A 24,809-nucleotide genomic window follows, 5' to 3' on the forward strand; every position below is an offset into this window, starting at 1 on the left:
CGTTGATTTCCTCCAATGACACAGGTGAAACGGCTACAGTACAGGCAAAAGTAGACAAGGAGTTTAAAGTTAGCTTTGTCCTAACAACAGTTTAGCAATAGGCTATTTGTTCCTAAGTTAACTTTGGAGGGATTGAGATAAAATGTCTTTAAATAACTGTCCCTAAACAATTGCTTTATACAACTTCCCATGTGTTTCACTTTGGCACTCAGATTTCTAGAAGATAGTAACTGTTAACACATCTAAAATACTTACCACATGCCAGGCATGGTCCTTAGTCCTTTATAATATCAACTCATTTCATCCTCAACCCACTCTGTGAGGTAAGCATTACTATCGTCTCTACTTCAGGCAAAGAGAGAAAAAGGAACACACCCAAAGCCAGCCAGTAAGTTCCAGGGTCCAGATTTGCAGTCCTGCTCCAGAAGCGGGGCCTGTAACCATAATGCTTTCCATTCATCATTGCATTTCAAATATGATGATGATGGCAAAGGTGCTAACAGCTCTCATCTGAGTACTGTTCTGGTTCTCAGCTTTTGAGAGCTTACTAAATATGCCCAATATTAGGGTATATGTTACCCCAGTATGTTATTGTAAGTTATTATATTAGGGCATGTTTTACATGTGTTATTTCTAAACTTCATGCAAACAATGTCAGATATGTGAATATACCATTTTTTCTTTTACAGGTAATAAAACTGAGGCTCTAAAAGAGCAAGTAACTGACTAATGGTCACATCTTTAAGAGGTGAGTCAAAGGGTGCCTGACTCTAGCATAATTTTACTTAATGGCAGGATATATGACCTGGACAAACAGACTTCTCAAAGCCTGGAATCATAGGTACAGAGGGGGACCAGGGGCCAAAATAGGTGAAGGGGATTAAGAAGCACAAACTTCCAGTAATAAAATAAGCCATGGGAATCATAATGTATAGCATGGGGCACATGGTAACTCTAAGGTGACAGATGGAACTGGACACACTGTGGCGATGATTGTGCAATGCATACAAATGTCAAGCCACCATGTTGTGCACCTGAAACTAGTTAATGTTGAATGTTAGTTAGTTATGCCTTAAGGGAAAAAGAGCTTCTTATGAGACAGTAATTAAGAAGTTTGAAAATAAGTCCAAAATTTTGTCTAAATTGATAAAATTTAAATTATTCCAGGCAAAGTGTTACAATAGTATGAATAGTTAGAAAGCATTTGAACATTATGATTTGTAGGACCTTAACACAAATTTCTACTCACAGAAATTTAGGGGGGAAATTCCTAAGAGAGAATGAACAAAAGCTACAGAATTTTTAAAAGAGCTATACTTGGGAAAAGTATCTAGAAAGACTGGGAAGAAGAAGATGTTTGAAGACCTCTTAATTTGCTTTCATTTTATCTCAACATAATGGCCGCCAGCTCCAATGAATAACATTTCCACCAACAGAATCCTTTACCATTTAAGGTAATAATCATCTTTGAACCTTTTTGTTGTCACTTGACAATACCCTTCTTTCCATGTACTCAAGGGTTCTCTTTCAATGCCAAGTCTAGGCATCTCCCTCTATCCAAATCCTGGACATGATTGGACTCAATGCTTTTTGTATAAGTATATCTTATCATTTAATTAATTTTTCTTTAATGCTTGGATTGTTTCAAATGTGAATGTATGCATGTTGTCTTCTCAAAAACACTTTTAATTTTTGTATCCAAAAGTTCTGAGGTGATTCTTTTCTAAAAACTCAATGCATTATTACTAGCATAATTGATGAGGCACAATTATATATCATGTAATTACCAGGACTGTGGACTAGTCCTTTAGCTATAGGGAGTGTTGGTGTTCAAATAAGCAGCTATTTCCTTTTCTGAAGAACTTGCCCTGGCTATTCAGGAGCTGCTCATTGCTCCTCTGAGAAGCTGGAAGGAAAGTAGTGGCGATGACAGAAAAAGAGAATTAGCCTGCGAACACCAACCCATTCCAAATCTACAGCTGGCCACAATGGTGACATAGCAGGAGCCATCTGACCTCCCCATGTCAAGTAAAGGGCCTTAGAAAAGACTGGGTAAGGGTCTGTCGGTGTTCTCAGTGTGATGAGACTGTCACCCTTCAAGAGCCAGAGAACTGAGGCACAGGTTGAGCATGCAGCTAACAGATGCCTTGGAACTGGAACATCAGACTCCCAGATCCTGTCCGCCCTCCTTATTGAACATTGATGAGATGTTCTAGCCACAAGGAAAGACCTTGCTTGGTGGGCCTTTGTGACTGACCCGGATTAATGTTCCTAGCATTTAAGACATACATTTCCATTTGCTTTTCCAAGGCATTTTTCTCCTACCATCTGTTTTCTGAAATTCTATAACTCACCTAAGGGAGCCTTGCTCTACAGTTTACTAACTAAACCTTATACAGAGTACACTTCAGATACTAACTCTTCATGAGCTAGCAAAACTTCACAAAAATAACTTGTTTTGCTTTTTCTAACACAGAACAGAACGTTTGTGGGAGGGAGTTCAGTAAGTACAATATGACGATAAAGATTTCAAAATTTGTGTACCTTCTCCATATATGTCCTAGAAACATTCCCTGCCTGTCCTGTCTAAACCTCTTCTTCAGTTTGAGGTCCTGATAGGAAAGATTAGCAGCAATCTGTCTAACACTTAAAAATACAAGTCTACTTTGATTTGTGCAATAACTGTCTTTGAAAAAGTACTAGCTGGGAATTAAAAACTGAAAGTTAATTGTACCAGAAGAATTAGTTGCTTGGAGTCTCTCTTTTAAAGGACTTTCCTCCTTATTTATCCATTTTAGTTGATTGCATATTTATTAGGTAAAGATGGTACACTTGCAGAAACCCCAGTGGCAAAGATTCTTGCTCCTAAGTTCTCTGAATCTTTGTGGCTGGCACTTGACATCATTCATCCCTTTAGGCATTCGGCCAATACTTATTAAGTATGGAGAGTGTAAACCCTGGGCAGATACTGGAGGTACAATGACAAGCAAAACAGAGTATCTGTTCTCCCAAAATTTGTGATCTATGGGAGACACAGATAAAAACAAGGAAGCTGGCAGGATCACTAGATAAAATCTAGGATGCCCATTGTTTATTTGAATTTGAATTTCAAATAAACAATGGATAATTTTTTAGCATACATATGTCATAAAAGTTACACAGGAAAAACTTATACAAAAAATATTTGTTTTTTTATCCAAAATTCAAATTTCACTGAGCAGCTTATGTTTATTAGCTCAATCTAGCAACCTTAAAACCTATGGATAAATACTTACATTTTGGGAAAGAAAGGTGCCAGAGGCTATGAGAACATATAATAGGGGGTTTTTCTAGTTTGACAGTGAAGACAGAGAAAAATCAGAGCCAATGCTATACATATTGTTTGCTAAATCCATGGTTATAAATAGAAACTTAAAAAGTGGAACCATAAATCTGCTATAAGAATTCCCATTTGGATTCCCATAAGCTAAATGTCAGAGATTACCCAAACCAATTATTTCACTAATCTAATTTCTTTCTTTTATTGATTGAACTATGCCTCATTTTCCTTATTTCTAGAATCTGAGTCCTGTTGTTTTTATTGCCTGAGTTGCCTTGTGGTACGTGGTATAAGCTCTTGAATCAATGATTTCCAACCATCTCCTTGATGTAAAGCTCTACAGCAGGAATGAAAAACCCCTGCTGCGTGGCAGCATCTGTAAAACAGGTGTGATGTGTTCCTTACTCAGAGTTAGGCTGTTTGTTACACATCGTTTCCACCAGTGATGGGACTGCGGAGGTCAACCTGAATCTCTGATCGTCGTCCACTCTTTGAGACTTTACAGAAATCTTCTACATTTGTTCTCACTTCCTAAAGGAGTACTCAGTAGGTTAGAATAAAACCTCCACATATGTATGCTGTAGACAATATTTTGTATTCTCTAGGAATTTACGGATAATATAAGAACATTATTTGTTCTTCTCAATATCCATATTCTTCCATCACTAAGAAACAGTTGAATTTCTTTGTGAAGAAAGACATAAGATTTATACAGAGAAAAGTGGCATCCTTGAAAAGTTAGCAGATTTCAGGGCGATTTAAAAAGATCTTTAGAAAGCCTTGTGAATCAAACTCTGACTCAGAAAAGTTATGTTGACAATGTTATCATCTTTTTCTTATCAACCATTTACATTTCTCTCCCTTTACTAATTGTTGCTTCTTAAACATTGAACTTACAAACTTTAGATTAGGTAGCTCATTTTAATAATCAATCAATACTTAATTATGAAATCCAGGTGAAACTTTCACCTGAGTGAGTCCCACTTGGTTGTTTAGTTAAAGCAACACCCATAATTAATGCCTAAAAAATTTCGATATATATCCGCACACAGGCACACCTTGGAGACGCTGCGGCTTCAGTCCCAGACCACCGCAATAAAGCAAGTCACAGTCTTTTTGCTGGGGAAGGGTTTTGCCTTCAGTCTGTAAAAAAATACAACATCTGTGAAGTACAATGAAGCAAAGCACAATAAAACCAGGTATGCCCATACTGGACCTAGGTAAATAAAGGATTCTTTTGGCCGGAAGAGCTCATCCCTAACAATCAGGTGCCAGTAAACTCTTCATTGAAACTTGAGAAGAAACATCTGTTCACTGAGACATTCCCAGAAAACTCGTCGTTAGCCAGCCCAGTAAGTGAGCAGAGCATGATGTTCAACTTAATCAGTACATTTTTACATTGGCCAAATTGCACTGTTTTCGGTTTCTTTGTGACTTATTTTCATGTGATAAAATAATAACACTTACTTTTTCCTGCCCTCTCTAGGATGGATGGTAGCAGCTGTTAAAATGATTTGCAAACCACAAGTTCCAGATTTAGCAGTGCTCAGCGGGGCTGCCATCTGCAAACCTTTGTGATTACTAATAAATGCAAACTGGTATAGAGCGAAACCCTCTCCTCCCACCATTCCCTTAACCCTGTTATATTAAGCGGCTTGGCTGGGTCACACCAAGCTTATTATAAACATCTCACATTGGAACAATTCCTGAAATAGCACAGTCACACATATGCTTCTGAAAACTGGCTGTGTTCTTCTGTTTCAGTTCTTGTTATATGAAGCCTGGTTTTCTTCTCAGAAACCAGGAGAAAACCTACAATAAATCTCTAACTCCAAGAACTCAGGTGCTCCTACCTTCTTACCGTCTACAAAACCCCATAACCAGTTTCCACTAACACACATTCCAAGTGATCAAGGCTGGAAAGGACAAGTCAAGGCCTGAGGTACCCAAAAGCCCCTTTGAAAACAGTTCTGGGACTTGCCTGTGGCGAAAGCAACGTTTCTGGGGAAACTCGCTTGGTCACTTCAGCTACTATGTTTTTTCCCAATTTTTTTTAGTGCTTCGGTTTTATTCCTAGATTCATTTCAAGTTTTCAACGAACTCTGTTGAACCCTCAGTATAGATTGATCTGGGAGGTTTGCCTCATCTGCTACAAGCGCAATGAGCTTGGGTTTGCGGTGAGGAGACGACAGAGCAGCTGCGTCTGGGGTTGCTCTTCCCTGTTGAGGGCAGGACTTGTTTCACCTTAGATGACCAAGGGCTAGAGTATCCACCAAAATGTATTTCTTTGGGGGAAACTCACCACCTTCGTTTCACTTCACCAGCACTCGAAGAAGAACCATCTTCTGAGAACTGGGAATGGAGAATGGAGGCCTGCGGGATCAGGTGGCGTGGGCGGAGCTAACTTTTACAGGTTCCTTTGGAGTCAGGTGGAGGACAGAGGCTGGAGGAGAGAAAAGGCGCTGATGAGCTACATCTGCCTTTGTGGTTCTAGCCCAGGTCATGAAAAGAGGGGTGTGAGGGAAGACACGTGGAGGGAGGGAGGATGACCCCTTTGGGTGCCTCACTGCCATTTTGGGGCACTTTCACTGTGGTGATCACAGTGAAATAAAGATCACTCAGAATATACGCTCTTTAATTGGGATGAAGGAGAAGTCACTTTTTAAGTTCAATTTCATACATTTCTATTGGGACAAGTGCTGCATGGTTTCTAAAACAGTAACGTTGTTAATCATTGTCCTTTATGGGACAGTACCTGGTTTGGGAGACATTATATAAAAATTATGTACAGTGCAACAATTAAGCAAAGAAGTACATGAGTGGCACATTAAGCTCCATGGGAAGTCAGGATAGGATGAGCTTGGTGTGGGTTGAGAAGCCTTTATAAAATAGATGGAACATAGCTGGGCTTTCAGTGATAAAATATTCTGGAAAGTCGGCAGCTCGGACAACCCTGGGAGGTGGGGAGAGATGGAGGAAAGCGCCATATTGAGACTAAGCTTGCTGCTTTGGCAGCACTAGCTGAACAGTCTGATGGAACCATGAGATAGGCGAGAGGTTGCAGATTAGTGAAAATATACATACATTTAGATAGGTAGGATACAGGCAGATTCAGAAATGAATGAAGTCTTGTATGATGCTATTTCCCATCTGAGGAAATTAGGTTTAGTGGCGACCAACATCTTAACGACTGAATAAATACAGAACAACAACAAAAAATACAAAGCAAACAAACAAAAAAGCAAACCAGGATCAGGGCTGCAAATATACAGCCCAAAGCATCATAACTGGAAGGGAAATTTTTTTTTTCCAACTGACAGTTTTGCTCACTACCCACGGGGCTTCTCGAGCCTGACCCCTCCGGTCCCTAATCACACGGTTCACAGACCTTACTTAGCTTCGGTGATTTCCTACTTCTCCCCTCTTCCCCTTCTCCCTCGCTCCTTCTGAGGTGCTCTGAAGATCTATCTTTTGAATATCCGGGTTTTCATATATGATCCTATTCCTGTGGGTCATCACTTCTGTCACCAGGTGAGAGGGAGGGACTGTCGTAGTTAAGAGTTGGGGCTGTGGATTGAAGTATTCTGAGTTCATATCCCAGCTCTGCCCCTAGTAGTTCTGTGACCTTAGACGATTTACTTAACTCCCTGTGCCTCAATTTCTTCACCCGCAAAATTGCATCATGAATGACCTCCTGGGTTTGCTGCAGAAATGCAATGAGATAACACATGCTCGTTGTACTTGTGGAAACTCCTTTAATTTATTCAGATATTCAATGACTTCTTGAATCACAAAATAGTGCCCAGAAGGATCTGATCAGTTCACCCATTCCTCTCATTACTCTTGCTGTGTTTCATTTCCCATCAAATGAAATATCATAACATCCATGCTTGTGAACTTGTTATCAATCCACTGATACTGAAACCAGCCTCACCCAGAGATTTTCCTCCTAGTCATAAAGGAAGCCAGCAGTGGAGCCAGAAATAATATTCAAGTTCTGAATCCAGTAGACCATATCACCTGTCTGGCAAATTATACTCTTACTTCCTGCTTCAATCAAGTGTCTCACACCTGACGTTCTCAGAGCAGTGAAAGGAATAACCTGAATAGATTCTAGTGGCTCTGCAACACATTGAATGAAGATGTTATTGCATTATTTACTGATTGATTGCCTTGCACTTACTCTGACAGTGATTTCCAACTGGTGTGCTGCAAGAATTTTTAAAACATGCCATACCTGACTAATTAGTGGCACTGACCTCTTTTCCCTTAGATTGCCAAACCAAAGAAAAAGACAACTTACACAATAGCTGTCTAGTGTGAATGAATCAAAATTATACCTATGTTTTTCAGGTAAGCAAAAAATCTATTTTTTGGTGTGCTCAGAACTTTAATCATTAGTTTATGTGTGCCGTGAGATGACAAAAATTGAAAATTGCTGCTCTAAGGGAACGCCTTCGCTGTAGGCTCTCTGCCCTGAAGAGCACGCACAGGTGACTTCCGTGCCTGCCCGAAAGGCAGCCAGAAAGTTGCGGTCTCCACTGAAACAGCTCTTCACTGGCATGTTTTGTTAATATGGGACAGGGAAAAGGGATAAAATGCAGACTTTACCAAAAAGAAACCCAGGCTGGGGCTTTGGGTTTTGGATGTAATGTAGGTACCGCTGCTAACAACATGGGTACTTGGCAAGTCATTTCCCCCTGAGGTAGGGGCCCCTCCGAGGGCCAGGCCTGGATGCAGCCATCTGTCTTGTTATAATCAGAGAACCTCTAAGGGACTCCCTCCCCAGTGTTCAAAATAACCTTTCAAAGAAATAAAATCTTGTCATGTAAATAGAACAAAAAAATCCATTTGAATATCACACATCCCCTTCTCTCTAACATCATTAGAAGTTAGCGCCGGGCTGGTGTAGCTCAGTGGATTGAGCGTGGGCTGCGAACCAAAGTGTCACAGGTTCGATTCCCAGTCAGGGTACATGCCTGGGTTGCAGGCCATGACCTCCAGCAACCGCATATTGATGTTTCTCTCTCCCTCCCTCTCTCTCTCTCTCTCTCTCTCCCCCTCCCTTCCCTCTGTAAAAAATAAAAAATATAAAATCTTAAAAAAAAGTTAGCTAGTAGCTGGATCTCAGGGGCTAATCTCTAGTTGATACAGGGGACTCATTTTGTCTACCGAAAGTAGGTTGGAGGGGGTAAGGGGCACTATTAGAAGGAAGCCAGACAGTGGAATCCACCTTAATACAGGCATGGCCAAACATAATATACATGTGTTTTTTAAAAATGGCTCTAAGAGGCACTGTTTCATATAATGTACTCTATAGTGCCCTTATATTCTAGGAAGCATTATCTTAAAATTGTTTTCTGTTAATCAAACTTTAATAAACAAATGCAGTGTCTTCAGACAGCCAATTTCATAAAGATACTGTCCCAAAAAGAAAGGAATTGAGAATTTTAGTGAGCTATGGGTTTCATTCCAAAAAGGAAGAAGGCAGAAATGAATACTCTGAAAGAAAAATTAGCAATCTATTTTTAGAGGGAGTTTAAAATGAAGCAAGGCCCTGAAGCTATCACTAAGATATGTATCTGGTGAATGAAAATATCTGTTGCCCTTCCAGATCGACCCTCTGGAAATAAGGCAAGTTGTTCAGTCCCCCTCAGTGTCCCAGGAGACTGACTTCCATTGATTTCCCATTGGGCCTGGACGGTAGGGGGCACCAACAGAGAACAGACGAGCAGGAGGGGACAGAGCCTGGGATCTTTACTCTCTTGGCTCCCACCCTGCCAGGCCCATCTGACAGTGGCTCCCGTCAGGTACCCTGTCCTAAAGCCACTCACAGTCCTCACCTGGCTCTGCACGTCTTCCCACCCTGCTTGGTTCCCTGCACTGTCACCAACACAATGGGTTGGTCTTTGCCAATCTCATAGGTAAGATATGGATGGCCTCTCATTTGAATTTACATTTCTCTTCTTATAAACATGGTTTCATATGTTGAAAGCTATTTGTATTTCCATTTCTATGTTCTATTTTTATTCTTGGTCATTTTTCTTAAATCCTCACACAAGGATGTATTTGTTGATTTGAGAAACAGAGAGAGAGAGAGAGAAAGAAAGAAAGAGAGAGAGATCAATGTGAGAGAGAAACATCGATTCTTTGCCTACTGTACATGCCTCAACTAGGGATAGAACCCACAATTCAGATATATGTCCTGAGTGGGAATCAAACCTGAAACCTTTTGGTACATGGGACGACACTTCAACCAGCTGAGCCAGCCTGCCAAAGCTTGGTCATTTTTTAATAGGAGCTTAATTTTACCAATTTACAAAAGCTCTTTATATATTGAGAAATTTAGTTCTTTGTATTGTGTGTTAAATATGCATTTGTACAATTTGTAATTTCTGTTTTCATTAATGTATTTTGTCATGAAGATTTTTTTAAAAACATTTTTATTTATTTTATTTTTAGAGACAGGGAAAGGGAGGGACAAAGAGAAGGAGAGAACTATCATATGGTTGCCTCTCACATGCCCTCTACTGGGGACCTGGCCTGCAACTCAACCATGTATCCTGACCGGGAATCAAACCGGCAACCTTTTGGTTCACAAGCTGCCACTCAATCTACTGAACCACACCAGCCAGAATGTCATGCAAATTTTTAAAAAAATACAGTCAAATTTCGATTTTCTTGTGACCTCTGAGTTTGTGGTAGCCATAAAAAACCTTTCCTGACTCCAAAATTATATTCTCCCATATTCTTTTCTAGTATTTTTTATGATTCAACACATTCAGAATTTATTGGTATACAGGGAGATAGGACTCTACCTTATTATTTTTCAGATGGCTATCTGCTTTTTTCCCACTAGGAAATTACCCGACAGATAAACTCGCACATATTTACAAAGATACACGTAAAAATATATTTATTTTAGCATATTTAGAATGGCAAAATATTGAAAACAACCTTTGCATCCTTCAACAGGGGACTGATTATATAAATTACAGTTCATTCACACACTGGAATAAAATACAGCTGTTTAGAAGAAAGAGGTTCTTTAAGGACTGACACCGAATTCCAAAGTTCTGTGGTCAAGTTATAAATCAACCCGAAGGCAAAGAGCAGTGCTTATGCCATTTCTGATTTAGAAACATATATTACAACCAAAGCAGAACATACATACACATGGAGGAACAGAAACTGGAGACACTGACAGCCTTGGGAAGGGCAAGTGAGGGACTAAGGGACAGGAGAAGGGAGATTTAATTATACCTGTGTATATTTTTATGCTGTACTCATGTACAATGTCATAAATTTAAACAAATGAATCATTAAAAGAGAAAAATAAGAGGCCTTTTAAGACTCAAGTAGTTATACTTTGGTAACTAATGTATTACCACACAATGTAGATTTGTAAGATAATATCATTCACAGCATTGATCTGCTCCTTAGTTCAGCAGAACTTATTTTTAACCTCAGGGCAAAAATGTGGGTCAGTAGCACCCTCTGCTGGTAGCCAGTTGAAATTTAATGACCCAGAAATCATGAATAAATCTATGATTTTTCTTATGCTCTTCAGGATTATGGTTTTCTCAAATAATATATCATGACTAATACTTCATATCATAATTTAAAAAATCACTTGGAAATTTGTAAATTTTAAAAAATCATACATTTTTGTAGGATTCCACAATTCTAGTGTTTTAACAGCTCTCTACTTTTGATGACGTGGGAACATGGAGAATAAAATAATAACCATTTTTAACAATAGTTATAAAGTTGTATAAAATTAAGCAATACTGCATATGTTTGTTCCATCACCCTATATATTTCTCATCATATTCACCATCATTGTAATTCATTCACTTAACAAATATTAAGTAGGTCCATTATAATGTCAGGTATGTCCTAGTGCTGGGGAAGCACTGTAAACAAAATGGATAAATTTCCTGTTCTCACAGAGCTTACTTTCCTACCAAAGGAAACATAAAATTAACATAACTGACCAAAATATAGTAATGTTACAAGTCTTACATGGGCTTAAGAAGGAAAAGTTAAGAGAATGTAAAAAATGACTTTGGAGGGAAGGTTGCAATTGCAGATGGGGGAGCCAAGGAAGAGATCACTGGAAGGCACATCTGAATACAGACCTGATGGAAGGGAAAGAGCTAGCCAGAAGGGACCTGTGAAAATGCATCAAGGCAGAAGGGCAAGGGCAGAGGTCCTGAGGCACAATTTGCTTGACATATTAGAGAATCAGCAAGGAAACTAGTGTGACTGGAGTGAACAGAACAGAAGAAAGTAGTAGGAAATGAAGTCAGAGCATTAATGAGGAAGAATTAATTATGTAGGATCTTAGGGCTATAGAGGGAATTGGCTTTTACCCTGAGTGAGATGGGAAGCCATTGGATGATTTTAAGGAGAGCAGATACAAGCTCTGAATAAATGAATAAACTGAAAGGAGTCAAGGTAGAAATGGTGATATTAGTTATATTGTTTATAGCAATAACCCATTCTCATTGAAGAAACAATGACAATGTTATAGATAGAAAAATAATGTTATAGATAAATGGATAATAGATGATAGGTAGGTAGGTAGGTAGGTAGATAGATAGATAGATAGATAGATAGATAGATAGATCCTGTTAGATGAGAAAGGATAAGCTGGCAGACCAAATGTGAGGTTTGAGAGTAAGAGAAGAATCAAGAACAACTTCAAGATTTTGGACTCAGAAACTAGAAGGATGTAGCTACCATTAACTGAAATGTTTTAGAGGAAGGGATGACCATTGAGAGCTCAATTTCAGATGGCTGAGTTTGAGATGTTATGAAATACTCAAGTGGAGGTTGTCAAGTAGGCAGTTAGAAATATGGTCTGGATTCGGCAGAGTGGTTTGGCTTGGAGACATAAGGCTGGGAGTCCTGAGCATGAAGGTCCACATAAGGTCGTGAAACCTACTGAAGCCACTGAGGGAGTGAAGGTAGATAGGAAAGACAAGTCCAAGGCCTGAGCCCTACGGTTTGTCAACATTTATCAGCCTGGGTGATGAGATGACGAGGAACCAGCAAAAGAGAGTGAAAAGGAGCAGCGGAAAGGTCAAAGGCAGAGGAAGGTAGAAAACTGGAGGAATGCAGGGTCCTAGAAACCTAGTTTCAAGGAATACAAAGTGATCAACTGATGATAGCAAAGTAAAGTGAGGACTAGAAAATGACCTTGGATTGGCAGTAAGGAAACAGGTAACTGGTGATTTTGAGGAGAGCAATTTCATTATAATGTATTCAAAACTGAAGGAGAGGAGAGAAATTAGACACTGTGAGAATGGACACTACTTTTTAAGAGTTTGCTGTGTTGCTGTAGAATATTGTGCCTATAGTTAATAAAATGTGGTGTGCACTGAAAAGGTTAAGAGGATCAATTTCATGTTAAGTATTGTGACCACACACACACAATAGCAAAAGGACATAAGGAAGCTTTGGAGGTAGTGGATATATTTATTACCTTAATTATGGTGGTGGTATCACTGCTGTATACATATGTCAAAACTCACCAAATTGTACAGTTTTTGTATATTACCTTAATAAAGCTATTAAAACAAGAGTTTGCTGCTAAAGGAAGGAAAGAAATGGACAAAAGCAGAAAGAAATGGAGTCAAGGGTGTTTAGTGCTTTGGTTTTCAAGTTTCTTTTAGTTGGAAGAATTAACATGTTTGCATGTTTATGGAAAAGAGCTGATTTGAAAGGAAAACTGGAGGCTGTAGGAGACAGCAATGGGGATGATGAACCCTACCGTTAAACACATGTCAGAGGAGGAAGCCGAGGGCCAGGTGAGGGCGCAGGCTTTGCTAGCCACAGAGGCAGCCCACCCACAGGGCAGGGGAGGTACCGAGTATGGACACCGTGCAGTTAAGTAAGCACTGGGGAGAGGTCATGGATGGTTTCTTCTGATCGCTTCAATGATCCCAGCAAAGCCAAAAGGGAAATAGTGTTGGAAGTCTGAGGAGCAAGGAGAAATATAAAATAACCTAGAAAGACAGGATTAGGAAAGCACAGCACTGTTGCCAGACAGCATGAGAGACAGCATGAAAATTTGTTGATGGAATGTGAGACCAACTAGCAGGATTGTATGCTTTTTTAGCTGCATGGGTATAGACACAGAGCAGGTGGAGAACTGGAGTTAACGAAGGCTATGATTTATCCAATCAGGTGCTACGTGAGACATGAAAAGGAGTTAGTAGAGTTGAGAGTGTATGCAAAGCAATGACTCTACTGGTGGACCATGGGGTTGAAGTCTGCTGGGGAGAAAACATAGGACATTACTGTGGGGATGAGAAACAGGACAACAGTGACAGGATCAATGGATGGGGGGTCCTGGTAGAGTCAAGAATAGTGAAGATGGAATAGAAGATGGCAGTCAGTGAAGAATCTGGAATTGAGATATGACGGGGCTGTGGCTATTGGTAAGGACAAGATCAATGCTATGGCCAAGGCGGTAACTAGCTGTGGTAGTGTTCCCGTTGCTACACAAGCCCAAAGTGTATGACCTTTCTTCAAGAGGAGGCCTCATATGGCCTCTAATTTGAGTTAGATGCTCTGTGTATATATCTGCTTTAGGTGCACTTTTGAAAAGAAAAAAAAAACCAACTTTGAGTGGTTCATATTTCCATATTACACACTAGCATAACAAATAGAGAACATCCAGCATTTTTGAAATGGAAGCAGTATTTCATTCTTCCCAAATGTGCAGTCATGAATACTTTCAATTAGAGCCCTATTTATTTTGCAAGACAAATGTGTTTCTATTATTCCCTTCTGGCAGATCAGCATTAGTGTTAAGGTTATATTATACAACTATTGCATTCACCTTCTTGTTTTTATGATATACAAAATGAAATCACTTATTCACCAGGACTTTCCCCCTATAAAATTACTCACAAAGCAACTAGCACAGTGAGTTGAATAGTAAATCAAACACTCTATGTGAAACCTAGGCATTCTCTATACCCCCAGATCAACGCACTGAGCTTTGTCAAGGCATGGGAGACAGGAAGTTTCTCAGACAGGAACTTCTGCTGCAAATCAGCAGCCACGTGGGACACTGTTACAAGGTCAGACCAATGCTGACCACTGTAACACATATCAGCACCTTGTAGGTCATAAGAAGGAGACATCAGTATGTGCATCTTCACGAAAACTTTTTCCAACGTGTGCTTATCTGTGGCCTACAGTATCTTCTGGGACAACTAAACTAGGTTAATTTCCTGACACTCAACAAAGCATGTTTATCAGCAACAGCCAAACGGTGCTGGGGCTTTGCTGCTTTTACCAACCAGGTCAGACAGCGTTCACGATACAGATGACCAGGGATTTCCTGATGCCCTCTGCGGGACCTGGCCAGCGGGATGTAAATCTGAGGCCCCGCTGAGCCCCCAGGGGCCTGCTCCCTTCACACTGTTCTGAATGCCAGGCCCAGGGGCATGGAGGCCACTGTGAAAGGGAGGAAAGAGAAATCAAAGAGCCTATGACTTTCGTTACTAATGAAGAGTCCTGCCGCGGTCCAGCTGCAGCTAGGTCCAGGGTTTCCTGAAAGGTGGGTAAGGCATCGGCGATGGGAGACAGACGACAACATGCCTCAGAGGACAGTGATGCTCTGTTCCGTTTATTGCAAGTACAAGCAGGTTTTTATACTTTCATTTTTAGCAGTGATTGACATTTGCGATTAGGTAAAGCAGAAAAAAATTAATACAAAGGTAACCAGGAAAAATACAAAAATTCCCATAGATTCAGTTATATTAAACAAAGATTATTTTAACCAGGAGAGCCATGAATCAGACAATTAGAAATAGCTGTACGTACAAAGTTTGAATGTCTTATTGTTTATTAAAATTCTCAGAATTTGTTATGGGGCAAAACGATACGCTAAATTGAATAGAGGTTATAGGAAATTTATTACAAGGCCTTTGTGATGTCTAACTTACCTATTTACCTATTTACCTTACTCTAACTCCCTGGTAACTGTTTCTACATGCTTAATTTATAATAGTTAACCAGCTTTTCTTATTTCTTTGCCTGTCTAATTCTATTTGATATATATTCCTATTCAAGGTAAAGGTGGGGCTGTTACTCCAACAACTTTTAGACACTCAGGGGCTATTTCATTAGAGGGGATTTTATTCTTTGGTCAAGAAATTATTTTATACAACTTCATTGGAATTATGCAAATCAATAAACCTGAGATACAGATATCTGACAATCCCACCACCTTTTAATCTCCAAAACAAACATGTAAGGAGAGATAAACAGGAAATTTGACTACAATAAACCCTTTTTATTTCTTAGTTAATAAACACCAGGGAGGTCTGCTTTGAGCTAGCCTTTCCATGAAATTTAGACTATTATAAGGCACTTAAACTTCATCCTTATTGACCATTCTAATGCCACCCTCATTATATGCTCCTGTATAAGGCAATGGCAGATCTGGAACCCTCTGGAGACCATTAGCTCCTTTTGGGGGATACCATAATTGGCCAATAATCTAATATGCTACCCAGGGGTATCCCTGGGCTGTGGGTAAGGGTATATATAGTTTTTTCTTGTTTTCTAGAAAGACTCTTTGTATCTATGGGTAAGAAACAGGCATGGGAAAGTCCGCCAATAATTCAACCTATTGTAACTGATTTATGAATTCTTTTATGGGAACAATCGGGGATAATTTTTTACTCAGGTTTATAAACTCCTTGTTTAAAACAATCTGGGCATGATTCAATAGTCTAGGGAGAGCTAGTTGTCCCTTCAGAATTTCCCTCAAAATCAATCATTAACTCTTTTTGAACCTCTTTCTTCTCATGTCCTGTTCTTATGGGAATCGGTACAAAGTAAGACCATGATTAATATTAGCAAGGAAATTATTAAAAGCAATCCCCAGAAAAATTACCGCCCCCCTTTGTATGCTACGCTCTCTTCCAGGAAGATGGATACCTTGAATGCCCTCTTTCCATGTTCAGACCTTGTCAAAAAACATGGTTGGAAGAAGGCGTGGCAGAGTCACAATAACATATTCACTTCTATCTCTGAGGGAGGCTACCTGGGTAGATCTGTTGATGACTGTATTTCTTGAGTGAAGCAGGTGGGACAGAAATGTTAATTTATTTGAACAAATCGACAGTGTCACTAACAACCAGTGATGGCCATATCTATTATGTCTATTACTTGGATTTTCTGCCTCCCTTGAAAAATGCCCCAAATAGATGGGGTTCTTCATAGTTTGCTAGTTACTATTAGTGGAAGTGAGGGATGGGTAATTTCTTTCATGTAGATAGTATTAATGCTTAATGTTTAATCAATTCAAGCTCAGCCTTTGGTGAGCATTTCCAACTACTCTGCTCATTCACCCTCTGCTGCTGCCTATAAGGGCCTTCTGACTGAATTTAATTCTCTTCCCACTATAATTAACCACAAAAGGAGTAATAATACAGTATAGCGGTTAAGACCATGAATTCAAGATCTAGATTGCCTAAGTTTTTCTCTAAACTCTGCCTTTAGGACAACTAACATAACCTCTCTATGGCAAGTTTCTTACATGTGTAGTGTCCATGAAAACAGTATCCAAGTGAGGACTAAATGAATCACTACTTGCAGTATACGTGGAACACTGCCCAGCACGTCACAGGCACTCTGTGCGTTAGCTCTGTTAATGCCAGAAATATGCCAGGCATCAAGTGCTTTCTCTCAGCGTCAGTGTCTTGCTCATCTTTATTAGTTATGTACTGCTGGAAGGCAAATCACCCCAAGATTTAGAAACCCAGATCAATCAACATTTCTTTTTTTTAAATTTTTTTTATTGTGGTTCAAGTACAGTTTTCTGCCTTTCCCCGAACCCCTTCCCACCACCCTAGCCCTCCTCACCTCCCTCCCCCATTTTCACCCCCCCTCTTGTTATTGTCCATATGTCCTTTATAGTTATTCCTGTAAACCCTCCACCCTTTTCCCCCTTTATCCCCTCCCCTCTCCCTTCTGATGACTGTCAGCCTGTTCTCAATTTTAATGTCTTTGGCTATACTTTGCTTGTTTGTTCATTTTGCAATCAACATGTCTGATCTCAGAGTTTCTGTGGGTTAGGAGTCTGGACTGTTTTGCTGGGTGGTTCTGCTTCCAAGATCATTCACATGGTTATTGGTGGCCTGAGTCCCTCTCACATGGGCCTCTCAGCAGATCACTCACATGGCTATTGGCAGGTCTCAGCTCCTCTGCACATGGGCCTCTCAGCAAGGCTGCCGCCCCGCTTGGTGCTGGCTTTCCTCTGGGAGAACAGTCCAAGGGCGAGAGACTGGGGCAGGAGGAGAACATCTCTCTCTCTCTCTCTCTCACACACACACACACACACACACACAGTAGCAACGATCTTTTTAAGCCTAATTCTGGAAGTGATATCCCATTACTTCTGTAATATTCTATCCATTTTAGTCAAGTCACTCAATCTAGCCCATCCTTAGAGTAAGAGATTTCACAAAAGCAGGAATAGGGATCATGGGGGACAGCCTACTGTACCAACTGTGAACTAGTTCAGAGTGTCCCTAACTAATTTCACCTACATAATGTGTGTGTATATATATATATTAATGTGTGTATATATAGAGACAGAGACAGAGAGAGAGAATATTAATTTTACCAATGAGAGCCAGTTTCTAACATCTATCCTTTCAGTAAACACACAGACACTAGTTTTGCCAATAGAACCCATATTTAACATTCAATATACTAATTAGCAAGGCTTTATTGGTGGAGGACAGTGGCTTGCAGGAAGCCTGGCCTTTTCTGTGCAGTGCTAGACAACATTCTATAACACATGCTGGAGAGCAGGGCCACTTACATGAATTGCCGTGGACGTAGTATTATGCCAACTACACTGAATATTTTTTAAATTACAGACTTCATTCCTTCCCCTAAGATTTTCTCTAAGTTCTACCCAAGTCCTACATCTATGAAACGCGCTTATTTAATTTAAAAAATGGCTATAAATAAAAGCACAAAGGAAATCATAAAATGATAGAACGTCCATATTTTTCTAACGTACATGAGTCTCAGAAGGGAAAATCCAGAGAAGTGGAATGACTTTGCTGAATCCCACAGCACAGCAACCCAAAGCTCATGAAGTGTTCTGGTGACTTAATGAAGTTCTGGCTGGCATTTCTATTTCACAGAGTTTTGAGGACTTGATCCTCCACCCACTCTCAAATACAACCGAATAAAAGGAGGGCATTCAAAATTGATAAAATAGTAGAGAAATAATAGTACAGAAATAATCTATAAATTAAAAAAGGAAGGTTTTAAGTGATATAAGCTAATTTTATATGTAATATATATGATCTCAAATACAGAGAAAAGAAAAAAAAAGCCTGAAAGGTAATATCTAGATTATTAACAATGAAAGTTCTGAATAGTGAAATTTTACTTTCCTGTCAGTTCCAACATTTTCAAAGTAAAGCCCTGTGTGTGCACACGCCTACTTGAAATATATGAGAGCTTACCATAGTAGACTTTGAATGTCAATGGTTAGTTAAAATCCATTTAGAAAACTTGGACATTGAAATTCAGCTATCCTTGAATAATCTAAGACATTAACATTCAAACCTAGAAACTTCCTTCACAGCATTTTAGATGCAGCCTGCTCTGCTCCAGAACAAACACTGCAGCAATTTAATCTCTCCCAGAACACACAGTGCATGGCCCCCAAGAACCTGTCTTTTCCAGCTGCGGGACTGGTTTCCAACTCTTCTGGGTATCCATAATGCCTGAAATGTGGCCTATTTAAAAAAATGTTCCCCAACTGGTAATATTGTAATTAAATATGAATTTAAATAGGAACACAAGTATATCATTCTATCTTTCTGTTTCCTAAACTTGAGGAAATTGTTATGGCAAGCCAGTCTCGACGCGTGTCTTGCCTGCTGCAGGTTCACCCACAAAGCTCGACCGTGGAGACCTCCACTCACCAGTCTATACATCACCCATTTTCTGGAGCCACACCAGTGGTTTCGTGAGAATTCCAACTCATATAACTATCTATGCTGCCCACCTGTGGCTGCTTAAATTTAAATTGAAGTGAAATAAAATAAAATATTATACAGTTCCTCAGTCACACTGGCCACGTGTCAAGTGCTGAAAGAACTCCAGGTGTCAACTCCCAGGTTAGAAAGCACTCAGTTCCTGGGGCAGAAGAGAGAATAAGAACCCTCAACATTGTGGCGAATGATGCTAGTAGAGCAAAGCTGAAAGGATGCCTCACAGTGGCTGAGATATCGAAAGGTGAAAGGAAGCTAAGGATGCTGCACTACGATGGAACGAACGTAAGTAGCACGAACCAAGGTGACCTGGAAGTTGTAAAGCAAGAGGTGGGACATTTAAACATTGTAGCATTTGGTGTTAGCGAAGCAAACTGGACTGGCAACTACGAAGTGTTCCACTCTGGAAATGCAAAGTCCCAGAAGTGAGCGGTGGGTGAGGCGTGAGGCTCAGGACTGGGCCGGGGTTTGGATTTTCATGCTGGGAGAGACTCTACCCTCTTGTGGTTGGGGTGGTGGGGAGCGAGCAGCCTGGGGGAAACACACCCTCACAGCTCTTCCTGCTGATGCAATCTGCCCGACAGCCAGCATCTCCCTGCGAGAGGGCCGGTCTGCAGTCCCGCCGCCACGTGGAGCAGCCGCCTCCCCAGACCTTGCCGCAGCCCACAGCGCAGAAGGCGCAGAAGGCCTGGGACACATCGGGTTGGTCCTCCGCTCAGCGCCAGCCATCCTCACCGCCGCGGGAACAATGAAGGTAACAGCTTATGATTTTGACTGTATTTTACACAACGCGTGTGTACGGATTGCTCCTGCGAATCCTCAGAGATGCAGTTGGCAGAAAGGGGCCGGACGCACGGCCACCACGGTTTGTGTCCAAGCAAACCTTTGTTAATACCTTCTTTGTCAATCGCCTCTGGACGGGACCTTCCCTTCTCTCCAGACCGTTGAGTCTCCGCTCACGGGAGGTGCCTTGGCAGGCTTTTCCACAGCTGCACTTGTGAATGGAGATAAAAGGCTGCCGGCAGCTCCTTTCCTTGCGGGTTAGGGAAGGAAAGGGAGAGGAAGCTTTTCTCAATTTTTAAGATGCACAGGAGGTGGGGGACTTTGGAGAAGAGGTCTGGGGGGTGTCCCTCCCTGTAAATAGGGGTTTTCTGCTGGGTGTGCCTAATGAAAGAGGGAGGTTGGTGATCAACTAGGTGGCATTGGTGGCAAGGGGACATAGAGCTGCTGTGAAAAGCAGAAACCTCCTCTTATTTTGTACCCTGCGAAAATTAAAGCTTCTAGGAATTGCAAATCATGTAAGCCTGAGGTCGTCCTTTTATCAAACTGAGTGAGCAGCCCAATGGCCGCTATTCTTATGCTAATCAAGTGTAATTGGCTTAGCTCCCTTTTACTTCTGAAGGTTTAGGGGTAGGAGTAAACACTAAGCCTTCCATTTTTCCTGATCTCACACGTTGGAAAACTGCAGTGACACTGGAAACTGAAGAGCAGCTCTTGAAAAGGAAAGTGAGGGGTGGGCAACTCGTCTTGCTAGCTAACGTTGAGGAAGTAAGAGACTCCTCTGTGCAGCCCGCATTTTTAGGAGAAATGAAGCCATGCTTCAGAATTTTGAGAGGGAGATGGAGTAGGGTTCTCAACGGCCCTTACCCATAATCTCACAAGAATCAATAGGTAAATGGTGCCCTTTTCATCAAACAAAAATACCCAGTAAGACTAAGCAGGAACTGAACGGAAACACTGTCTTGTATTGAAAAGAGGACATGCAAACGTGCCACAGTAAAAAATTTAGCAGCCTTTTTCTTCTATAGTTAGATATTCTACTTCTGACTTGCTGATGCCTGTTTAATTGCATCTGAAAAATACACTTCGACTGAGTATAGTATTATTGAGAAAAGGAGAAAATTATGAAAATAAACAGCCTTGCTTTTCCAGCATCTCTGTCTCTTACATAGAATTATAGTTGATTATGCAATTTCTGTAAGTTCATGGCCTCCTTCACATGAGTTCAAAAACCCCTGTTTCTTGTACAAGGTACTTTTTTTTTATACACAGGAAACTAGAGGATACCTTTAAGGTAGTCTCATCTCTGTTTTCTGAAATTTTACTAAGATCTGAAGAGAAAGGGTGTTATTCTAGGCATGATCAAAGGAGGTTTCTTTAAATTTGATTTTATTATTTTAAAAAGTTTTCTACTTGCCTTTTACCCAAGTATTGCTATTATATTTATTAGTTTTTTAAAAATGTTATTTACACCTGGCACCATGATAAGCCCTGTCCTCAGCAAATTCTTAACAAAAGGTCTTGCCTGGGAGCTTGTGTTTTAAGATGGACACATACAGAAAGGGCAACTGAATCAGAAAAATAGTACACATATTGAATAGCCTGTGTGTAAAAAGGTTTTGTACATATTATGTTTTACTAGATTAATTTAAGGTGGAGATTTTAAAGAGACACATACCCTAAAGGGACAGTGATATGAGAAGTCATTGTCAAGAATAAGTGAAGGAAGGACAGAGAGCTGTTTGTTGGTAGGGGGCAGGACTTGAGACCTAGCAGTGAGATGGGGTTTCCACTCCAGACGCAGGATGTGGCACCGCGTGCAAGGCTCAGAAGAGACAGCGGTAGTTCGGCTGGCCTAATGAAGTGCATTGGTGGATGTGTGGTGGTGAGAGAAAAGGAAAAGGGGAGAAAAAAAGGCAAGAATTTAATTTTGGCCAATATTTCATTTAGTGAGTTTACATAATGAGCAACTTCATTTGACTATAGAACTACACAGAAAGAAAGGGGAGTTAAGGAAGTTTTTGTCCTGGCTGGTGTGGCTCAGTGGACTGAGTGCTGGCCTGCGAACCAAAGGATCATCTGGTGGATTCCCAGTCAGGGCACATGCCTGGGTTGCAGGCCAGGTCTGCAGTGGGGGGCGTGCAAGGGGCAACCACACATTTGATGTTTCTACCCTTTCTCCCTTCTCTTCCTTCTCTCTAAAAATAAATAAATAAATAAATAAATAAATAAATAAATTTGTTTATTTTTTTATTTTTTTTAAAGATTTTTATTTATTTATTTTTAGGGAGGGAAGGAAGAGAGAGAGAGAGAGAGAGAGAGAGAGAGAGAGAAACATCAATGTGCGGTTGCTGGGGGTTATGGCCTGCAACCCAGGAATGTACCCTGGCTGGGAATCGAACCTGGGACACTTTGGTTCCCAGCCCGCGCTCAATCCACTGAGCTACGCCAGCCAGGGCTATTTGTTTATTTTTTAAAAAAGAAAAATTTTAATTTGTATGCCAAAATTTTTCTTGCCTTTCGTTCATTGAAACTGAGGTCCAATTATTTGAAATGGGTTTAAACCCCTATGAAAGAAAGTTGAAAATAGTCATTTGATTATTACAGAGGTGTGTGCTAAGAATTAAAACCTAGTTATGATTTCCTTCAGCAGCTGTGTTTTTCGTGATTTTAGATTTTGTCCCTTAGCTCAGGTCAGGACTTTTAGTTTTATAGGGGAAGAAAGAGTTTTCCTTCTACCCCTCTAGATTCTTTGCTGAGATTCCCCTGTTATAAAACACAGGTTAACAAGAGAAAAACAGAAGTTTAATAACATGTATACCTCCAGCATACATGGGAGAGATCCAGGAAAACCTCGAAACTCCTTGAAATGTCCCAGGCTACCACCTTACACACCGTGTTCAGCTAAAAACAAACAACAAAGAAAACTGCTGGAGGAACAGTTATTGGAGGTTATCAGGGGCAGCCAAGTAAACAAAGGTAAAGTTTCATTCAAATTTAAGTAGGAGCCTTCTAAAGATTTAGTTAGTTATCTTTCTCTTCCAGGCGCAGAGAGGGAGACACCTTTACAAATGAGGATTTCCCTTATAAACATGAATTCCTCTTAGAGAAAGGCAACTTCTCTGTTTTCAGAGATTCTCAGAGGCATTTTTTGGGTGGCATATGCTGCTCCCCTTCGATTCTTTATTATTAATATCAAGATGTAGACCAGGGAGGTCTTGGCTTACTAGTAAACTAGTTCTGTGCATAAATGAAGCTTGTTTCTAAACTGTGGGTGTCTTGAGAGTTTGAATTGGTTATGTATTGGGATTTTTACCTTGTGCTTCTTTGAATGGCCTCTTCTCAATGGGTGTAGGAAGTTGGAAAAGGGAAGCGCTTTCTCTATTTCCATTTAGGGTTGGCAACCACAGTTTCACTAGTAACCAATACTTCCCTGCAAAAACCCACTGTCATTTTCAGCCTTATGACCAAGGAACTTGGTTACCATGTCAGAGTGAGAATCTGGGACTTTCCATGACAGGCATTTTTCTCCCAGGCATCCTCTGCTTTCAGTGTGATGCTATCGTTCTTTCTGAGCACAGGAGGCAAGTGTGACTGGTCTGTTCACTTTAGAGCTATAACTGTGGGCAGCCTTTGTGTTGTAACTTTATCCCTTAACAGCTGTCCAAATGTGCTAAATATTTAATGTGACTTATGGCAAACATTCCTCCTGACGGGCTTTCCTGAGCCCCTGTAGTGCATTTGGTAACAAGTGTCAGTGCCCTCAACTAAGGCCTCTGAAACTGGATTCTGCATAAGTCCCCTGAGATACAAATGTGAGGTGCAACTCACACTTCTGAAGTGTTTCAGAATTAAGGATTTGGGATGTTCTGACCCATAAACATAACTTTGCAAATATGTGCAAACATTTTTATCATAAGATATAGAATTTGATTCATAAAGTCAATGGTGAATGCAAAGCCAAAGCAAAATTGGTCATTTCTGTAACAGAGTTCAAGTGTTAGTTGCACCTGTGCTTCTAATTAATCCCCTCAAATTCACAAGCTGATAATATTGCCTTTAGAAATTGAGTATTTATATCCTTAAAATAACTTAGAAATTATATGACCTTATTAATACAGCATAGCATATCACATAAACATTTTTCGATTGTTATGTAGGCCATGGCTTTTTGTGGGAAAAGCTCTTTTGCCAAAAAAGTTTTCTTGTATTCAGTGGTTAATGAGAAAAAAAATTTTAAGGAAATAATCATGCTCCAAAAATATAGAAAAAGTCAAGAAGGAAGGAATAAAGGAAGATAAGTTTAAAAAAATAGAGAAAATAACATTATAGCAAGCAATAATCCAGAAGTTATACTGAAATACACATGCTTCTTTGGATATGAAAAACTGTGAAATACTTGTTAAATCAGTTAGTTCCATTAATAATAGTCCTATATTTCATCTAAAAAAGAACCAATTTATTAGTTCTGTATTTTGATATGTAGATCTGAATATTTGATTAGTTGCGTTCACAGTCTATCCCTTAGTTTGAGAAATGTTTTTCACTATTTTGACCCTGGCTAGTTATTTGCCTTAGGAGGCTTTAAGAAGCTTGGTGTTACCAGCAGAAACTTGGTTCTTCTTGCCAACGCAGTAAAGAATTACAGATCAGCAAGCCTA

At 40.2% G+C, this 24,809-nt stretch overlaps 1 protein-coding gene across 4 annotated transcripts in view; it reads left to right on the forward strand.

The window, feature by feature from the left end:
• The first annotated feature begins 19,547 nt into the window (after window positions 1-19,547).
• Window positions 19,548-24,809, forward strand: part of BCAT1 (branched chain amino acid transaminase 1) — a 101,314-nt gene continuing 96,052 nt past the window's right edge. Inside the window, exons 1-2 of one of the 4 annotated variants that reach the window (XM_045830147.1) lie at window positions 19,548-19,653; window positions 19,953-20,122. In XM_045830147.1, coding sequence (XP_045686103.1) covers window positions 20,117-20,122 — 6 coding nt within the window. In that variant the 5' untranslated portion in view covers window positions 19,548-19,653; window positions 19,953-20,116. The other 3 variants (XM_045830144.1, XM_045830148.1, XM_045830143.1) reach the window with 3 other exon arrangements.

The sequence above is a fragment of the Phyllostomus hastatus genome, unplaced genomic scaffold, assembly GCF_019186645.2.
Source record: "Phyllostomus hastatus isolate PE091 unplaced genomic scaffold, TTU_PhHast_1.1 phas_scaffold_93, whole genome shotgun sequence".
Classification (NCBI taxonomy): Eukaryota; Metazoa; Chordata; class Mammalia; order Chiroptera; family Phyllostomidae; genus Phyllostomus; species Phyllostomus hastatus.